Raw genomic sequence first — 20,961 nt, 5'->3', positions numbered from 1 at the left:
CCCCCTTTTACAAACTCATTTATATATACCTTACTATAAGCACCTACCGTAGCTGTGCATGCATACCAAATTTCACGTTCATGTGACTTATGGTGTCGAAGTTATAGCTGATTAAAAATTCCACGTCTACGGGATGTGCCACGCCCCCATTTACGAACTCATTTTTATAAGCACCTACCATAGCTATGCCTGTATACCGAATTTCAAGTTCGTGGGGCTTATCGTTCCGAAGTTATTGCTGATAAAAATTTCACGGCTATGGGAGGTGCCACACCCCCTTATCGAATCCCAATTTTTTCTTCCTATTATAAGCCCAGGTGTCATGGCAATACTCTGCCAAAATTTTATTCGATTCTGTCCATCCGTTTATGCTGCAACCTGGCACATACATACATACATACTTCCACAAATATATAGTAGATTCTCAATTGTCTTGTCTCAAATTGTCTTATGTAAACGCAACGTTAGGGCTGTTAGGAAGCTGTAAGCAAGGCATTAACAGCGAACAAATCTGTCTGAATTTTGCGTTCCAAATGCCTCTGATAAATTTCCCAGTATGAAATAGCAAAAATGTTAAATTCCATACTACACGATTTCCGCAGAGTAATTTGCACCTTCTCAGTACTATATGTTCTCTGGAGCTGGTTTGCACTGTAGAGCTTCTAAAGCTTTGGTTTCCTCGAAAGCGGTAACATAAAAAAGCGGTCGCAACTCTACGTTGCCAAAAACGTTGCCATGTAAATATTGCAAGATGTCAACTAAGATGATGGCAATACACACCGTAATGTAATTTGACGGTACCGTAATATTTTTGACGGCAACAGTGACGATGTATAACTATTTATCAACGTTTTTTGGCAACGTCATATTTGTAGCGGTTAGAATATCGTTAAGAATATCGTTCGGTATGATACGGTCGTAATATTACGGCACCGCTTTTCGATGAAACCAAAACTTAAGAGGAAATGAGTTCCCACGACAGCCGGTTCTACGTACCGGAATGACTCGGGTTTCACCCGACCAAGGGCTGTTGTTTCGGCGATCTAACCCCGTTTAGGTCGGCGAAGTATCTCAGAAGTTGTCCGTCCATAGGGCAACATGCACTACGCATTCTCCTACTCAGGGCGAGTACGAGTCAAACCCTGGGCCAGAAATATACACCTGCTGTGTATGCCGAAGACGATTACACCACAACTCCACCTCAGTCAAGTGTAATGCCTGCGAGGGGTGGAGTCACCTCAGGGTCTGCTCGGGACTACGGACACACAGGCAGTGGACCACGTCGTACGTGGCCCCCTGTTGCTCAAATAGAGCAGCCTCCACGGCTAACCATAGTCCGCCCGAGCAGCCCCACACACTCACACAGCAGCCACTCACAGTCACCACAACACGACAACATAATAACACCACAGACCGTACCACAGCCACCACAGACCACATAACACACTCAACCGCACCACCACCCACTCGCCGCCGCCAACAGCTCCTGGTTCCCCCTACAATCTGCACGGTATGTCAGACCAGAATATTCCGTAATGTGACATGAGTCAAGTGCAACACTTGCCTTGGCTGTTGCCACTTTAGGGCATGTTCAGGTCTGCGTACCACGCGAGATTGGACGGGGAACTTCGAGGGCCCGTGTTGCGCTGCTCGGTCGCAGACTTCAATTGCGACGCCCCCCACCACCCCCACAGGGCGGCAATCACCTCAGCAGCACACACAGCTAACGACGGCAAGAACATACACCTCACTTACACCCCACATCACGACACGTCTCCCGAACCACATGAAGCTCCTTCAATTCAACTGTAACGGGCTACAGAGCAAGATTGAGGAGATAACCGCCTTCATGTGTCGGCATGGTATATTAATAGCTGCGGTCCAAGAGACGAAGTTGCACAGCAATTCAACTTTGTTGAATTGCGCCGGGTACAACGTGCACCGTCGAGATCGCGAGCGAGATAATGGTGGTGGCTTAGCGTTCATCACGCACCACACCGTGCAGTATCGTCTTATCGAAGCAGACATCGACCGCAGGGATACCACCCTAGAATGTCAGGGCATCGCTATCCGGTCAGGCGATGTCGAGCTCGAAATATTTAACATATACATACCCCCTGTCACCTGCTGCCCGGCAAGATATCACCCTGATATAGGTGCGCTCCTCAGAGGTGAAAACCGTATGGTAGTAGGTGACTTTAATGCGCACCACGATCTTTGGCACTCAAGCCTGTCAAACGATCGTAGGGGAACAGACTTGGCTGAGCAGATAGACGATTCGACATTCTGCACAATGAACGACGACGCACCCACCAGGATTATGGGTAACTGCAGTAGCTCGCCAGACATCACAATAGTCAGCGCTGGTCTGATAAACAGCATAACGTGGCGACCTATGCTGACTCTAGCATCAGACCATCTACCCATAGTCATCTCGATTGATAAACCAACCGACTTTGCCTCCGCCAAACACCGGACCTATATCAACTTTTCTAAAGCTGATTGGAAAGGTTACGCGGAGTTTACCGAAAACACCTTCGCAGCGCTCCCCACACCAACCGACGTCCATCTCGGTGAACGTAAGTTCCGCAGGGCTATCACTGCTGCTGCAGTTCGCTTCATACCGGCAGGATGTATATCGGACCCACGTCCAAACTTCCCTGCCGAAGCGGCTGTTCTAGCCGATGAGCGTGATAGCCTTCGTCAGGCCGATCCCGGAGATCCCCGTATCAGGGATCTCAACACGGAGATTCGGCAACTTGTAAACGTACATTAGCGGAAGAAGTGGGAGGAGCACCTGAAGACTTGTAATTTCACCTCTGGTGTGAGCAAGCTTTGGCCAACCGTGAGGTCATTGTCTAATCCGACGAAGCACGACGACAGAGTCGAAATTTCCTTCGGCGACCATGCCTCGTCGGACCCGGAGCGATGCGCGAGCTATTTTAGCCGGCAGTTCATACTGCATCCTCCGGTGGATAAAGCCAAGCGTCGAGTGACCAGAAGGCTGCACAAACTGCCAACAACTTGTGCCCCCCTTGCTTTCACTTGCGGTGAAGTTCAAGTGGCCATCGGGAAGGCGAAAGCCTCCAAAGCCATGGGTCCCGACGGAATATGCATGCTGTTGCTGAAAAATTTGGGTCCTGCGGGGGTAGCGTACCTAACGGAGGTCCTCAACCTGTCAATGGCCACTCTCATCATCCCAGACATCTGGAAGGTGGGGAGAGTGGTCCCACTGCTCAAACCGGGGAAACCCGCCAACAAAGGAGATTCGTATCGTCCGATTACACTCCTTTCCCCGGTAGCGAAGACACTCGAGGCCTTGCTACTCCCGTACTTCACAAACCACCTGACCCCAGCGAAGCATCAGCATGGTTTCCGTAAAGTGCACAGTACAACAACAGCACTTAACGCCATAAACACTCAGATAACTCGTGGCCTTAACCGCAACCGTCCCTGTGAGAGAACGATTCTAGTAGCGTTGGACTTGTCAAAGGCGTTTGACACCGTCTGCCATTCCACGCTACTAGAAGATATAGAGGCCTCCTCTCTCCCACAGAGGCTCAAACGGTGGTCGGCAAATTATCTGAGTGGTCGACATTCGTCGGTAATATTTAGAGACAAAACGAGTAAGCAGCGTAAAATAAAACAGGGGGTTCCTCAGGGTGGTGTCCTTTCCCCGCTACTGTTTAACTTTTATATTTCAAAGCTCCCTCAACCACCAGAGGGAGTCTCGATTGTCTCCTATGCCGACGATTGCTCGATCATGGCGACTGGGAATGGAATTGATGACCTGTGTTCGAAAGTAAACGGCTATCTCTCCGAACTTTCTCGCTTCTTCACTGCAAAGTGTCTAGCCCTCTCCCCTACGAAATCCTCCGCGACCCTGTTCACAACCTGGACGAAGGAGGTCAGGCTACCGCTGGGGATTCACGTCGATGACACACCAATTCTGACGGTGAATAACCCCAAAATACTCGGAGTAACATTCGACAGTCTGCTCTCCTTCTCTGCGCACTCAACCGCTATTGTCAATAAAGTACAGAGCCGCAACAAGGTCCTCAAGTCGCTAGCCGGCAGTACTTGGGGCAAAGACAAAGAAACGTTGCTGGCAACATACAAGGCAATAGGCCGGCCGGTTTTGAACTACGCAGCGCCAGTGTGGTCGCCTGGGACTAGTAGGACGCAGTGGACGAAGCTACAGACGGTACAAAATACGGTACTTAGGACAGCGACGGGATGCCTCTTGATGTCGGCTGAACACCACCTGCACGGCGAGGCGCAAATGCTCCCAGTTAAGGAGCATAATATAATGCTCTGCAAGCAGTTCCTGATCGGGAGCCACAGAAGTGGCCACCCAAGCAGACAGCTGCTTGCAGAGGAGCCCTCGCCTAGGCACGTCAGGAGGCATCTATATGAACTGACGGACGAAGTCCAGAGGTTCATTAAGCAACCTCTGGACCCGACAGCGTACAGACAGGCCCTGAACGGCATTCACAGGGACTCAGTCTCGCGTTATGTAGACTCTAGACCTGTGAATGCCGTTCTAGGCATACCACCCCCGGACATAGACGAGACAGAGCTTCATCTGCCTCGGGAGACATGCACTACACTCGCTCAACTTCGCTCAGGCTACTGCAGCAGGTTGAACTCCTACTTGAGTAGATTGAATGAGGATGTGCCGAATGAGTGTCCGGCATGCGGAGAGACCCCACATGACTCGAAACATCTCTTCGCATGCCCGGAAAACCCAACAACCCTAACGGCCTTGCCCCTGTGGACAAATCCCACAGAAGCTGCACGCTTCCTAGGGTTGCCGTTAGTGGAACTTGACGACAACGACTGAGATACCAACCGATCTGGGCGGGGTTGTTGTAGCCGCTACAACAACAACAACAGGAAATGAGTTAGTATGCGCTGTAGAGCTGATGCGTGGAATAACTTGAACGAATTTCAAATTTTCGCAAATTTCTAGTCTTTATTTTCATTCTTCCTCTGAGTGTGGCGAATATTTATTTATTTATTGAGTTACTGAGTCATATTTTTATTAGAAGTGAGTCCGAGCGTGCGACACAGTGCTGGAAGTCAACTCAATAGCGCGGTCAGTGCTGAGTTACCCATCTCTATAACAGAGCAACCCTGGTTTTTGACAGCTGACAAATGGAATTAAATAACTTGCGTGTGCTTTTGCGACCGATTTTCAGCGCTGAAAATTCTATTTGCACAATTTGATAAATAATTGCAAAAATTCACAGTAAAATACGAAATTGTAGCAATAAAGTGAGAAGAAAATGTAAATATAAATATTGCAGAAAACGTGAGTATGCATTCGGGACCAAACAAAGTTTAACCGACTGGTTAAAAAATCAATAGATTCCTGAAAGATTAGGAGAAAATATTTACATTGTATCCAATTGGGTGTTGCAGGCATAATTAAACTAATTATATACCATGGTTATGTATGTAGTTGGTTTGTGTGTAAATCTCTGCTGCTTTCCGTAAGAAAAATTCCTCATCCGTTGTGATTAGCGCTCAATGAACTTATTACAATTGTCCAATCACGCCAAAAGAATGAAGAATGATATTTGATGCCACTACCGGCTATTTGACCAGGCAATAGGCGTTTCTCACATTTCGCTTTTCGCATGTCGATTGAACCAGGAATCATATGCTAGTGGTAACCACCCGGTGAAAATTTCGTTATAACGTAAATTTCCCAAAAAGATCGTTAATTTTATTGTTTTGAATAGCTGGAAATGCATAAAGATGAAATCGTTTAAGATTTGTATCTTTTTACACACCCACTTATATTTATGTTCGACTTTGTAATAATTTTACATTTAATATTTTTTTCAGTTCTGTAACTTTTATATAAAATTTTATTTTTAGATAATCGCTAATAGCTAAAATAAAAAATTTGCATCATTAAAATAATCACAATTGGTTCCCGATTGACAATAAAGCTGCTGGCGGAAACAACCTTTTTACACCGAATAGGTAACATGTTAAGTTAATACTCATACATATAAATATCTTTGTATGCACTAAAATATTAAAGCAATATTCGAGAAGACTAAAGTTCAACCACGTTTTATTAAATCGTTGAGTTCCATTAATTTACATTCGATTGTTAATTTCCCCATTTTTTCAGTATATTGTCTAAATGTGCTTGCGCACAGAAGCTATGACGAGCTGAGCGGTGCGAAGCTTTCAGAATCGTTCCCACGACAGTCGGGTCTACGTAGCCAGAACAACCCAGCAGCATTCATCAAAACGTTTACAACAAGTTTTCAAAACTATAACTATATGAAACTTTTCATATAGCAGGCTATTTCAGGAGCATTTTTGAGCTGAAAGTAAAGCTCATTTAGTAAAAATATTTAAATTATAATCGATTTTTATATAAATCTTTTCAAGAGCATTCCACAAATAGGTTTTTCTTTTAAGTGACGTTTTGCGGTATATTTGCAGGTGTGAACATTAATAGCTTCGCTCCGCTCGGAACAGTCCTGCTTTCTGATTGGAAGATGATGATAGGAAAATGTAAACTGGAACTGATGTCTTAAAAAAAGACAATACGGAGACATAGTTAACATAATTATTTCTTAAATTATACACTCATCCCATCATTGAATAGGCACTTGCGCCCACTCATCTCAACCCACTGAAGATTTTGGTCGGGAAAGGCATTAAAATTGGCTTAATCTGCATGAAATTTCATCGCATAAATACATAAAGTGCTGGTTGGATTAAAAAAAAGATAGTTTTAAAACATCAACCACGGTTAGATTACACAGGTCGCGGTACTGCCTTTTCTTTTAGTCCGGTTTGGAATTAAAAAATACCGTTGCTTTGTGTTTTTGCGTTTAGGACTTCACGCATATTTTCAGTTAATATTTGTATGTTCTAAGTTTATTCACTAGGCCATACATTCCATATTTAGTTTTTTTTCTACCGAGTGTGCAAAAGGTGTTGTTTATTTATGTATGTATGTATTATAATCATCAAGTCCTGTAAACATTTAAAATTGACAATGAAGATTGCTAGTAACTGGCCGTCTCCATAGGATAAAATTTATTGCTGTCCAGCTGTCATTTTGGTCACTAGATATAAATTATATCAGTGGCAATATTTGTGTGGGCTTTTTATATCTTGATATAAGCAACTGTGAGATAGCTTCTAAAACGTATTTTTGCCGGATTTAATCACTTAAAAAATTTAGAAAATAGGCTATTTTACATCCAATTACATAATAGCAAATATTTTAACCGAAAACAGTTCAATATTTGCTTTTATAATAAAATATCAATAATGTTGCCGCCACGAAGTTTTCATGCAAATGAACATGTAGCTGTCAAACTACCAAATTGCCGGCAATAGATGGCAAGATATAAGCTCTGATATATAGTGCTCTTGAAGAGCAATGAGCGGTAGGGGTATTCTCTGAGTCTTGCAAAGCCCTTGCATGGTGCACAGATTGGACAGCTTTGCAAACCGTGCAATCCGTGCACCGTGCAAGGGCTTTGCAAGACTCAGAGAATACCCCTATTCTTTCGCACTCATAATTATTATGAAAAGACATATAATAAAAATCCCAAAATAAAAGTCTTTGAAGACTTAAAAATATTTATCTTAATGATAACACTGATAAACACGTATTTTGCTTACCAAAGTGTGCTTCTGATAAATTTACGTTAAATTATTCGGCTTTATCACGAATACCATGGGAACAAATATTCCCAAAAATTATAAAGCTAGAGAAAAACAATTTTTCCAACTTGTTTTTGTTTTGCCTGTTAAGCTATGGAGCGATTTATTCACATGGAGTTGGCGATAAGGATGATTATAGACATTAAAACGGTATTTTTTGTGATTGTGATGCTCAGAGTAAATCATCCTGATAACTTTTGTTATATTTGCGGTCAACTCAATCTTCGTCTTTACTTTTTACGGTATCCTCATCCTCATCTTTGTTTTTACTTTTATATTTATGATTTTCTTCATCTACATATTCCCCTTCACCTTTGCCCTTATATATGTATATAAATAAAGTGTTTACATATACCTTGGTTTTCATTTGTTTCTGTTTTTATTTTTACCTTTGCCTTTACGCTTTTCTTTATCGATGTACGTAGTCACCGTTACTTTCATTCTTGTATTGGTCTTTTTCTAAGTGTTATACTTTAACCTTTTATTAGCAAATTTTTGTTAAATTAATACCATATGTATATGTATATGTATAAGAAACACTTGTTTCAGCCCCAACCATTTCCGTTGCACCATTTCCGTGTGCAGTTTCCGTTGAATTTGCCAATTTACTCCCAACCAACCAACCGCCGCAAAAGAAGTTTCACTTCAAAAAGGTTTTTTCTTAACAGCGGTCGCCCCTCGGCAGGCAATGGTAAACCTCCGAGTGTATTTATGAGATGAAAAATAGCTTCTCATAAAAATACAATCGCCGTTCGGAGTCGGCGTAAAACTGTAGGTCCCTCCCCTTTGTGTGACAACATCGAGGCGCACACCACAAATCGGAGGAGAAACGAATCTAAAATCTTATATATATATGAATTTTCAGGTTTATTCAATGAATTTTTCCCTACTTGACCTTCAACTGACCTCGAACCTGACGTGATGGAGACTAACGGACTTTGGATTCGCAGTCAGCGTGTCGTATAACATAGGGACATATAGGTTTGATTTAATATGCATACAGTTTTTTTTTTGTAAATCTGTGTTATTATTCTGGGTCTCTGGTAAAAACTTTTTTTACTTACGCGTGGCATTTAAAAAAAAATTTACTTTTGAAATCCGGAGTTGAAATAGGTCGTTCATACAAGTTTTTTTCAACGTTGCAATTCCGCCAAAAATGCCACTTTGCCACATTTTATGAACGCACTACTATCTTTAATTAACCATTAATATTATTGTGTGTATGCAATGCATATTCATGAGTGAAAAGATATCACATAAAAACATTTTCTGTGTGCTGCGAGCACTTTCGTCCCAATGATAATGGCTGAGCGCAGACAAAAGAGTAATATTGCTGCTATTCACAAATACATAATGTTGCTCTCGTATTTCACAATAAAGTGGCTTGTCGCTGGAATTAGCGGCTAGCTGGAGCATTTGCTGAAAGAACTTATTCACAAGTCCGGTGCTGAGCGCACACATTCGCCGAGAGCTCGTCATCAAGCGCAAATATTGTCGAAAAAAGTTTTAACCGAATTATTTAATAAACGTACATATATATGTTTATATATACATACACCGAGTGTTGTTTTTTAGGTTGTATACTATTTAGTTTTGCGTATTGCAAACAGTCAAATATTTAAGGTGTTAAATTTGGTGTTTGTTTTACTACTAATTTTTAGTTGTGGGCAGATTAGTTTTAGCCGCTACAACAACAACAACAAGAAAAGGGTTTATTAGTCTGTTTGATACATGTGATATGTGTGTCAGTTGCCGTAGCCATATATGTATGTGAATTTGTACTGAAGTTTACATACATACTATATTCGCTCATTGTACTAACGGATATCTATGTACATATGTGTGTATGTCTGTATTTGATTATATTGGTTAAGTGTCGAAGGTTAATTGGCTTCACTAAATCTTGCACTAAATAAATGTTTAATCCGCTATGCTCCAAAAGCGGTGACTTGGGGAATATGTGATCAGTAAACCGCAGCGGTCCTGGACAGCTACTTGAATTATCCGAAATGAAGTTTTTTATATCTATTTTTAACTTTAGTAAAATGTATATGCAGCTGCGGTCAATAAGATAGTAGCAAAACTCCAAATGATGTTTACAACTTATCTTTATATATTTATATTTACAAAAAATCAAAGGTCGCAAAAATTTCACAAAAACTAAACTTAAAAAAATTTCATCAAAACTTAAATTTTTTTCAGAGTTCTTATAAATTTTTCGAGTATGCAGTTTTGTAGCCCACTCAATTTCAGTATGATAAAGTGCAAGTTTCAAGTCACTAAAAATTACCGTTGATTTTTTGGATTTTTTTTTTTATAGAATATTAGAATTAGATATATGGAAGTAAATGCGCAACACCCTTAACAAAAAATGTGAAAAATCAACGTTAGTCTTTAGCTATTTGAAACTTGCACTTTATTATACTAAAATTAAATGAGCTACACAACTGCATACTCGAAAATTTTCAAAAAACTATGAATAAAAAGCTTGAAGTTTTTATGAAAATTTTTTTTAAGTTCAATCAATTTTTGTGAATTTTGTGCAACCTTTGAAACTTTTATATTTATGTGGTTGCCAGCGATATCATTCTGAATTTTGCTACTATCTAATTGATGGCAACTGTATATTTTTTAATATAATTTTTGAGTGATACATACATATGTATGTCATGTGAACTCCAACCCTAAAAAGCCAAAACAAGATTTAATTTACGACATTTCTCATGCGGTTTTCTACTAGTCATCATATCGTCATGCCGGAGTTCATTGCCAGCAACTCCCATAACTTGAAAAATACGCCGCGTAATTCATGATAGTGCCACTTAGCACTCTACTACGCTCAGGAAAAAGTACGATCGCTGTTATCAAAAAAAAAAAAAAAAACAACAAATGACCTTCATGTTCTCTCTTTCTCCCGCGAAAAAATTGCTAGCTGCATACATACTTATATGTAGATATATGTACATGTGTATATATATGCAATTGCAAACAATTTTACGAACTCTTTCTTTCTTTATTCTATATATTTTTCTATTTCTAGTAATGTTTTTAACGCGCAGAGGAAAATTCTTAAAAAGGTGACTGTCACAATCTTTTATACAAACAGTAAGGTGTATTACGAGTATATATCATTAATTAATGTACGAAAGAGTAATTACTTCTATTTGACAAAATTAGATCTTAATATCCATAGAGAGATTGACTGTAACACATTTAATTAAACTTTAATGAATGTATTCGATTATAGAAATTTTTTTAGTAGAGCTTTCGCACTTAATATTTTATTAAAAATCTTTTATTTTATGTCGCAGCGAATGAGAAATGTTTCATGAAAGGTATACCGATTATAATTTCCTATTTTATATACATACATAAATGATCTATTCAGGTATTTTCTAGAGAATACATTAAAATTAACACGAATAAACCAGACTTCCGGTTAACCAATACACAGAAGTATATTAACGTATATACAAGTACAATGCACCATTAAATTTAATTGAGTAGTTAGTAGTAATTAGTAATTCTTTAAGACGAAGTAAAGAGGGAACGGATTTTATGGAAATTGCCTTTTTTCTGCTTAAGGTATAGATTATATTCAATGAAGAATGTCCACGATTTAGCTTTCCCTGATTCCATATATACACATTTGATGTTGCCTTTTTTTGTACCCAACAAGCAAAATAAACTTAAAGAAAGTTTTTTTTTAAGTTTTCAATTATAAACATTAAGCTTACAAAACGTTGATTTTTTTGTTTATAAAACGCTTGAAAGTAAGCGTAATATAATCGAAAAGGAACATTGGTTATAAGCGTAGAAATATAAACTTGTAATAAATGTTCAAAAGAAAGCATTTTATAAGCGTAAACGTGTAAACTTATAATAAAGGTTCAAAAAAAGTTGTTTATAAGCGTATGAATATAAACTTACTAAAAATTTTCAAAAGAAAGCTTTTTATAAACATTTTTACAACCCTTTATTTAAAGGTATTTCATTAAAAACCCATACATAGATTGCTTAACATCTAGAAACTAAAAGAAATGCGAATTTTCGGTGGACTCATCTACAGTCGCGAAAATATAAATAGGGAAGACATTTTAGCATACAAATTCACGATAACACACAAAAATTAAGCATAAAAAAGTTAATTATTACATCTTGTTGCGTGCTTGCAATTACATGCGGTTATTATGCAGCTATATATTTCGCTTCAACGCTGCCATTCTCATTGATGAACTTTTCTGAAAAAAATTTAATACATTTTTAATAGAATGTTAAACTAAGAAAGGATAAGGAGAACTCATCATTTGAAGACTCGAATGCTCCACCGATTAGCGCAGCGGGTCCTGGATTGGTTTTTTTTTTACCGCATCGCTTTTATTTAATTTTTTCTTTTAATAATATATATTAAAAAACGTAAACACGTCACTTACGATTGAAAAAATGTTATATTTACTTCATGTCGTTGGCATTTGCATTTCATTTAAAAGTTTAAGTTATTTATAAACATTCGCTCTCAAAACTTATTAAAGGTTCATTTGAAAAAACTTTTAATAAGCTTAATATTAAAAATGCTTATTTAATGCTTATTATAGCAAACTTACTTTAAGTTATTTTTAAAAACATTTACTGAAATGCTTGTTGGGTATTTTCTACCTTTAATTGGAAAGGGCAAGGAAAAAGCCCTTATTCCTGATAATATGATAGTTTTAAACGTTCCATATTTAAATTTGGCACCACTTATATCAACTCACGTCGAGCGCACGTTTAGTACATTCATGGCTCGCGAAAATCGAATGAACTGCTGCCAGAAAACTTGAAAATACATCTTGTGATTCAATGTTACTATAACTATAGAGATTAAAGCTTTGTGAGTTAAAAACTCGAAAGGAGAAAATAGTCAAATATTCAAAGTAAAAATGTTTCATATCATGACACTAGTTCTTAAGTTTTCTCTTTTTACGTGTAAAATACACATTTCTAAAATAAATGATTTTTTTTTGTTGTTTATTTTTCGGTTTTTGTCTTTTTTTTTAGTGCTTTTTGCGATTTCTAGTGCCTTTTCCTGTCCATTTCGCTATTTTGTTTTGCCTTCTTTAGCCTATTTCATTATTTTATTTAGCCTTTTTTATAGATTTTTGGTCCTAAAAATCCATTCCCTGTTTACATAAGAAAAGAAGTTCGCATTCAAATAAGTATTTGCATTTTTTACGATAATATACATTCTACGCTGCCCTTCGGTTATGGTACGAAAATGACTCTTATCGCTAATTAAAACCATTAAGTGTGTAAATAATTTCAATCCGAACAATTTAGTGCAGAACAATTTTAGGGTCTTTGCTTAGGCTCTCAAACGAATTATGCCCAAACGGTACACCCATTTGCGATGGACAAACTCTAAGCAGATTCTGCTGAATATCATAAAAATTTTTTTTACAGCGTGTCAAAGTTCACACTTTTTGGTAACAAATGGATACCACCGCTTGGTCATTATTCGGTCGAGGCCCTATTTTCGGTAGCTGTGCTGTTTCAAAATAAAATAAAACAAAATCGCTAAATCACTAACTACACTTGTTATATGCAAGTGGGACTTTCTCTGTCCGATTGATTTGCGTTCTATCGGTCTTGGGTTTACTTTATTTTTTATCGATGTATGTATGTATGTATGTAGCTTTAACTCTTTTTCACTAACCTATTTATTGTTTTATGTTCGAATTTAATAGTGAATGCTAATGCTTTATTTTTTTTTGTTCTTCTCTCTTCCATGTTAAATCCATCTGCATAGTAAAAATTGCTGAATGGCGCAGTGAATTCGCCTACATACACCAGTCAAATACACAAATGCCTTATAGCACAAATTAAAGAAAAAGTAAAAATTAAAGAGAAAAAACTAAACTAGAAAAGAAAGGCACTTTCGAATTAAGTAGTTGTCAGTATTCCATTGCCGTATTTAACAAGTTATTGAACATTGTATCATTCACATATGTACATAGTTCCCCAGCTAGACGCACCTGTGAAATTCCCAAAGTTCCCCTTCCAAAACATTTGTTTGGTTTTGTGTGACACTGCAGCCATTTCTTGTGGTGTTCAGTCGACTATTTTGTGTTCAAATTCAATGTTCGATTCCTTTTGGGCCTTTCAAGCAATCTACGAAATTTAATGTCATTTAGGCCTGATAAAAACGATTATACAAACATATATGCAATGTACGAAACATATAAATTCTTAAATATAATATTTCGTGCTTCAGTCATTCCGGGAGCATTCATATTAATTTGGCTGACGGGGATGTAAGTACGCTAATTTTATATACATAAATACATTTGTAGAATAATTTTAAATAGTAATTTCCATCACATTCTCCACTAAAACAATAAGATATAGAAATTAGAAAATTAATCATCCAGCGTGTTTGTTTTCTTATCTAACATCTAAAATTTTTGGTTTCTGCTGATCTTTATTTTTGTGTGTTTTAAGCTATGAAAAAATGTGTTCGGTATTCTGCTTGAGTTGAAATATTTTTTATATAATCATAATTATGATTTTAATTCATACGTACGTATAAACATATTTAATGTGCTTTCATATCTCTCATATTTCGTGGTATGTTTGCTTACACGATTATACGATTAAACATTTTCTTTCATTCGAAAATCGCTTTTAAGTAAGAAAAATACATCGTCGCCTGGCGCGCAATACATCGTATAAGATAGTCCGAAAATTTCATAAAAGAGCGAAGAAACTCATTTTTTTCACCAAATATGAGCTTCTACAATAATTATGCACTATTAAATTTGTGAAGTAGGGAAGCATTGAGACGGGGTAACCAAAATAAATTTGCTTCTATGCCACCGCATACGTGGTACTGCATTTGGCGGATACGAAGTATTGCGCGCTAAGCGACGAAACGACTTTAATAAGTTAGTTACATGTATGTACGTATAAATTATTTTGCTAAAGACAATTACGTGTACAAACACTAATTCCATTATCTGTCTTCTCGCCTTTTTCCCACAGAATATCACTTGCCGTTGTCCAATTATGTATGCTAGTATTTTTGATAATATTTGTTGGATTCCCTCTGGTGTTTCGTTACTCTATAACGTTGCAAAGAGGAATTCTGTTTCTAACTTTTAGTAAGTATTTTAAAAATATAAATAATTTTACTATAATGTTGTATAAGTGCATTCATAAAAACAAATTTTTCGTTAATAGTCACATACCCGAAAGATCTCGATCTGTCGAATCCGGCCAGTATAGGATTGTTTGGCACTAGAAGTTTACATATTAGTGTACTTGATCCAGATGCTGAAGAACGTCATGACGGTATACGTATCGGTGTATGGCACGTATTGCCCTTACAATTAGCGAAGCGCTTTGCTCAAGAATTGAAAATTGATACGGTAAGTAATTTCTTTTTACATACATCCATACATACATATGCTTGAAACAAATTAAGATTTTCCTCCCTACTTACAGCAAGCACATGAGGAACTGCAGAACACCACCATTGAAAAAGATGAGAAAATAGACCAATTGATGCCTGTACTGAAATCGGAATTCCCCGATGTGAACGCCGAGAATGAGCAGCTCTTTTATGAGCGACTGCTCAAACTTCCGGGTATCATTGTTCTTTATTTGCACGGCAATACCGCATCTCGTGGCTCGGGTCATCGTGTTGAGATGTATCAGCTGCTGCGTAAGCTTGGTTATCATGTAGTGGCGTTAGATTATCGTGGCTATGGTGATTCTGACCCCGTTCCACCCACCGAAGAGGGTATTGTTCGCGATGCGCTGACTGTATATGAATATATCAGGAATGTGACAACTAATCCGATCTTTATTTGGGGCCATTCACTTGGTACTGGCGTAGCGTGTCATCTATGTGCAGAATTAAATTTAAATTTTAAAATGAAACTGCCACGTGGGGTTTTGCTAGAGGCGCCTTTCACGAACATACGTGATGAAATACGGTTACATCCATTCTCACGGGTGAGAAAAAATACCACATATTTAGATTTATTTTAATGTTTTACAGTGGTTTAAAATGAAATACTGTTTTGGTTGCAGCCCTTTAAGGACCTTCCTTGGTTTGATTTAACCATAGCGCGACCAATGTATTCGAACTCATTACGTTTTGAGTCGGATCGACATATTGCGGAATTCCGTCAACCGGTAATGATAATTCATGCTGAGGATGATTATGTTGTGCCATTCGAACTGGGGTACAAGCTTTATCGGACAGCACTTGATACTCGTGGGAAAACTTGGGGACCTGTTGAGTTTCATCGCTTCAGCGGCAACGCAGGTTACGGGCACAAGTTTCTTTGCCGCGCGCCCCAACTGCCAGAACTGGTAAAACAATTCGTCGATAATTTTTACAAGGAAGATTTTTAAAGAAATACCGAATATAATGGACATTGGTGTTTTTCATAATATGCGTTTTTGGCTCAGAGGATGTTATATCAATATTGGCAAATCAATTATATATATCGTTACCTTAATATAGGAATGCCCTAACTCATATAGTCCCTGAAACACAAAAAATGCGTAACTAACTAAAATTTGTTATTGCTTATAATGATGTGGGGACTTATAATTCGATGAAATGCTTCATAAAAATTGAAAAAGGGAATTATGGATTTTTACTTAGCTACGGCTTTTTGTATTTCAGCGACAATCAGCCTCATTGCGTAAGTCGTAAATTAGGCTGAATTGTACGACTCGACAACATTAGCATTGTCTACTGTCATGCTGAAATAAGTAAACGACGAAAATCGTCGAAAACTATGCAGTGCTGCCAAGTTTTTCCGTTTTAATACACTAGTCCAGTGGAAATTTTAGACAATGACGCTAAATTTTCGATACGATTCGACTCTCGAAAAACGACTTGCATTCGGCACGACTCTCGCAATGAGACTGAATATGAGTCAGGACCTTTCTATATTAAGGTAACCATATGTAACATACATATGAACGAATCAAAGCTTTATAGTTTTTCCAAGCGCAATATTTGAGTTTTTGGTTTGAAAAAAAAGCTATCAGGATCAGCTATCCGTATATTTTAGATGCCGTATGTTTAAGCGACTTATGCATATCCGATCCATAAACAATTCTAGTCAAATGAAGTGCAAGTTTTAAGCGGCTAAAAATCGCATTGATTTTTAATATTTTTTTTTCTGTGACTAATTTTTGATAACCGCAGATTTATACGAAATAAAATATTACAAATTGAAGTGAAATTAATATTTTAAATAAACATCTACCATCGTTGATTGCAATTCATGAATTAGGGCTTTTATTTAACGAAAAATTACACACATCAACAATCTTTGCGATTGTCAAAATATTTTATGCATTTGTCAAAAATTTCTCTAGCCTCATGGGCTACTAAAATTTGATTCACCTCATAGTGTCAAAAATTTACTCACGACCGATTCACAAACGCTCCTATAAGGAAAAAATTGCGAAAATCCGGCTGCAAAAAAGATAATTAAAAATCTACGCGATTTAGTAGCCACACTTCATGAGACTAATGGCCTTATTCATAAAAAATAAAGTAGGTGTAAAGAGCTTTATAAATTGATGTTTTCATACATTTTTCAATTTATAAACCTTTTATAAAGCCACTTTATTTTATATGAATAAATACCATAACATTTTATGGTCTATAAAACTGCATACTCAAAAATGTTGTAAAGATTCAGATTAAAAAGCTCGAAATTTTGATGAAAATTTGTTGAATTTTCCTAAATTTTGTATAAAGTTTGCAACTTTGATTTATATGGTTTTGGCTAAAGCTTGGACAATATTTTTAATGAAAAATAACAAAAAATTTAACTTGAAAAACATTTTGAATATTAAAAAAAAATACAACACGTGAACACTTGTTTGAGTCACTGTTGACCTCGTAATTAAAGTCAATATTTTCGATAATAGAAACCGGACACCAGCTAAAATGAGCCGACACCCAGGATCTAGGCTTATTTTATTTGTGTATTTGGTTGAGCGTATTTGTATTAGATCCCCTGTACAATCTGTTTCTTTTGCTTTGAGGTTTCTTTTCTTCACTTGTTTAGTTTCATTTTGTATTTTCATTTGCTATCCCATACAAAATGAAATGGAGACGCCATCGGGAAAGAAGGGAAGGGAAGAAAACTTCTATCACTATACGACACAATAGTTGGCGGAAAGCCAAACGATCATATCTGATGTGATGTAAATCATATTTTAATTGTGGAATAAGTGAACAATTTTGTATATCCTTGATTTCACTATAACGGTGACGGTGGAAAAATAGTTCAATAGAAGTTCAAAATAGTTTGACATTTTGTATTTTGTCTAGTTTCTTTCCGTTCCATTTTAAATCGGAACGCATACGTTCTAGTAACGATTCCTCTGGGATATTTTTTGAATTTTTCTCGAAAAGATAGCTGACTGTACTATACACTTTTTTTGCCATCAAACTTGAAATATTTTCCAGCAGAGTATATGCGTGCATCCAAATATCATTGTGGAACAGAGTGAGAAATTTATTCAATCTTTTCACGAATAAATTGGAACGGTATGAACTATCGTACAACTTCAGGTTTTTAAGCAGCATACTGTACTCTTTTTTTATACCCGAGCGCACTTGTGCACAAGGGTATTATAACTTTGTTCACATAACGGTTGTTTGTAACAGGCAAAACGAATCGAGATAGATATAGAAAAATGTATACATAAATGAAAAGAGAAGTCGATTAAGCGGTAAATGTCTGTCCGTCCGTCCGTCCGTCTGTGCACACGATAACTCGAGTAAAAATTTAGATATCTTAACGAAACTTGGTACGTGCACTTCTTTTGGGCGTAGGACGGATGGTATTGAAAGTGGGAAAAATCGGACAATAACCACGCCTACCTCCCATATAACGGTAATTTTCAGAAATACGAAAACTTCGATAAATCAGTAAATATTAAAGCTAATTTAGTTGTTGTTGTTGTTGTAGCGGCTACAACAACCCCGCCCAGATCGGTTGGTATCTCAGTCGTTGTCGTCAAGTTCCACTAACGGCAACCCTAGGAAGCGTGCAGCTTCTGTGGGGTTTATCCACAGGGACAAGGCCGTTAGGGTTGTCGGGTTTTCCGGGCATGCGAATAGATGTTTCGAGTCGTGTGGGGTCTCTCCGCATGCCGGACACTCATTCGGCACATCCTCATTCAACCTACTCAAATAGGAGTTCAACCTGCTGCAGTAGCCGGAGCGAAGTTGAGCGAGTGTCAAAATTGATGCTTGCAACAACTCTTAGAACATTATTGAAATCGGACTGAAATTACAGCCGCTTTTCATATAACGGTAAATTTAAGAAATGCTTGAAACTTCAATAGCTCTGATCCAATACTTTTCGTGAAAAATCCTGTAAAACTGTCAAACAGCAAAATTACTCTCTGAAGTGAGAGTAAAAAGTGAGTAACAACAAAAAGTACGGGAACAAAAAATCCATTTTTCCTGTAAAATCGTCAACCAGTGATTGCTTGACACTTTTCATGATTTTACTAGAAGAAAAAGTTCGGGTAAAATCTTGCAACTTCATTCTCTACACAACTCTCCAAAAGTCGCTCTCATTTACAGGATTTTGGAGTACGGGAACATTTTTCCTGCAACTTCCTGCAAGTTCGTGTAAAATCCTGTAAGTTCATGGAGTACTGGATCAGAGCTAATATGTCGAAATTTAAGGACGCTAATTTATTCAAAATTGATGAATTGGTAAGCAGGGACCATGTAGCGGCAGCTTTCGGACAGGTGAAAAACATATATTTAATATTTGCGCAGGGTATTTAATGTTCGGCTCCGCCCGAACTTGGACTTTCTTACTTGTTCGATTATATACTTTGCTCTTTTCTTTACCATCAAATAGTAATGGCTGTCAAGAAAATTCGTCGCGTCAAAATTTCCTTGTTCCCAACCATCGTACAGTTTCCTAAGTAAAAACACTATCAGCTGATTGCCGAAAAATGAGATCACCTACGTTTTGGCATTTGCTCTTATCTTTCACAATTTCATTCATTTCTATTACAATTTCTTCCATTTCTATCACACTTTCAAAATACACTAACACATTGAACCAAAAACCCAATACACTAACCACTTCAAGCTAAATATGTCTTAGCACTCTTTCGTTTCGACTTTTCAAATAGGTGGCAACCCTTACGAAAAAATGTATTGCACATATATAGGCCAAGCTCTTGACACTCATTTTTTCTTCATTGAATGAACTGTGAAAATCTGAATTCATTAACAAAAAATGCATATGTAAGGTAATTTTTAAAGAGGTGGAAACCCCACTTAAAAAAATAAAAGCTTATTGCGCATCCGGAGACCGTATCCTTTCACTTTGTACCTCATTTTCAGTCCAACTAACTGTGAAGATATAACTTTTAAAATGGTGGCAGCCCTACTAAAAAATTATTGGACATCCAGAGGCCAAGCACCTTCACTTTACACTTCATTTTCTGTAATCCAACTCTTAATTATTTAATCTTGATATTTAATTATAAATTTCAATGCCACATCGTCTGCTATTTAATGATAAAATACAATTTTTTGAATTGTTGAAAATAATAATTTCATGTTCATTACCTACTAAAAGTGAGTCTTTTTTTTTTTGAAAAATTTCAGAGTAAATTTAAAAGTCATAAAGTCGACAATGGTGATAAATTTACTTTGAGAATTGAAAACCAGAAAGTCGATTCCGATAAAAAATAGAAGTAGTTTCACTTCATACTTTTTTGACGGTTACAGGCATTTTTGAAGTTTCATAAATTGCACATTTTAGAAGCAGCATTGCCACATTGGTATTAACAAAATATAATTGATGGTATTTTGGGATGGGAGTTCCTATAGTTTTTGATGGAATTTACATGATTCAACTTTCACAGGCGATTAGTTGAACCAAAAGTTGAACGAAAGTAGGCAGCCGACCAACTTCATTGTAAGCGATTAGTTGAAAGGCCGTTTACACTAGGCGATTGTTGCTTTCAACTAAAAATCGCATGAAAAATCGCCTCATGTAAATTCCCTATTATTCTGTATCACGAACGATAAGCAACACGAACGATTCGTCTGCAGGCGACATCTCTGAATGCGATTTTATTCATATATTACGTTGAAATGGTCTCGGTTGCGTTTAAACCGGCTAGAATGATGCCGCCGGACTAATTTTTGAAGCATCCCTGCAAGAACAGTGCCCTGCAAGAACAGTGACTATCATTTGA

The 20,961-nt window shown here is 37.5% G+C and overlaps 1 protein-coding gene across 13 annotated transcripts in view; it reads left to right on the top strand.

Annotated features, from left to right (window-relative positions):
* LOC118744382 (lysophosphatidylserine lipase ABHD12) overlaps positions 1-16,143 on the top strand; it is a 58,867-nt gene extending 42,724 nt beyond the window's left edge. The window contains exons 1-8 of one of the 13 annotated variants that reach the window (XM_036477369.1): positions 5,134-5,314; positions 5,887-5,994; positions 10,748-10,784; positions 13,493-13,997; positions 14,725-14,843; positions 14,923-15,110; positions 15,187-15,699; positions 15,778-16,143. In XM_036477369.1, coding sequence (XP_036333262.1) covers positions 13,867-13,997; positions 14,725-14,843; positions 14,923-15,110; positions 15,187-15,699; positions 15,778-16,104 — 1,278 coding nt within the window. In that variant the 5' untranslated portion in view covers positions 5,134-5,314; positions 5,887-5,994; positions 10,748-10,784; positions 13,493-13,866 and the 3' untranslated portion in view covers positions 16,105-16,143. Of the gene's footprint in view, positions 1-5,133; positions 5,315-5,656; positions 5,675-5,886; positions 5,995-9,122; positions 9,236-9,430; positions 9,474-10,747; positions 10,785-13,492; positions 13,998-14,724; positions 14,844-14,922; positions 15,111-15,186; positions 15,700-15,777 lie in introns of those variants that run through there. The other 12 variants (XM_036477376.1, XM_036477366.1, XM_036477367.1 and 9 more) reach the window with 12 other exon arrangements.
* The last annotated feature ends 4,818 nt before the right edge of the window (positions 16,144-20,961 follow it).

The sequence above is a fragment of the Rhagoletis pomonella genome, unplaced genomic scaffold, assembly GCF_013731165.1.
Source record: "Rhagoletis pomonella isolate Grant_MI unplaced genomic scaffold, Rhpom_1.0 Rhpom_scaffold_00008, whole genome shotgun sequence".
Lineage (NCBI taxonomy): Eukaryota > Metazoa > Arthropoda > Insecta > Diptera > Tephritidae > Rhagoletis > Rhagoletis pomonella.
Note: the sequence above shows the minus strand (reverse complement) of the source record. Positions and strands in the feature narration are given on the sequence as shown.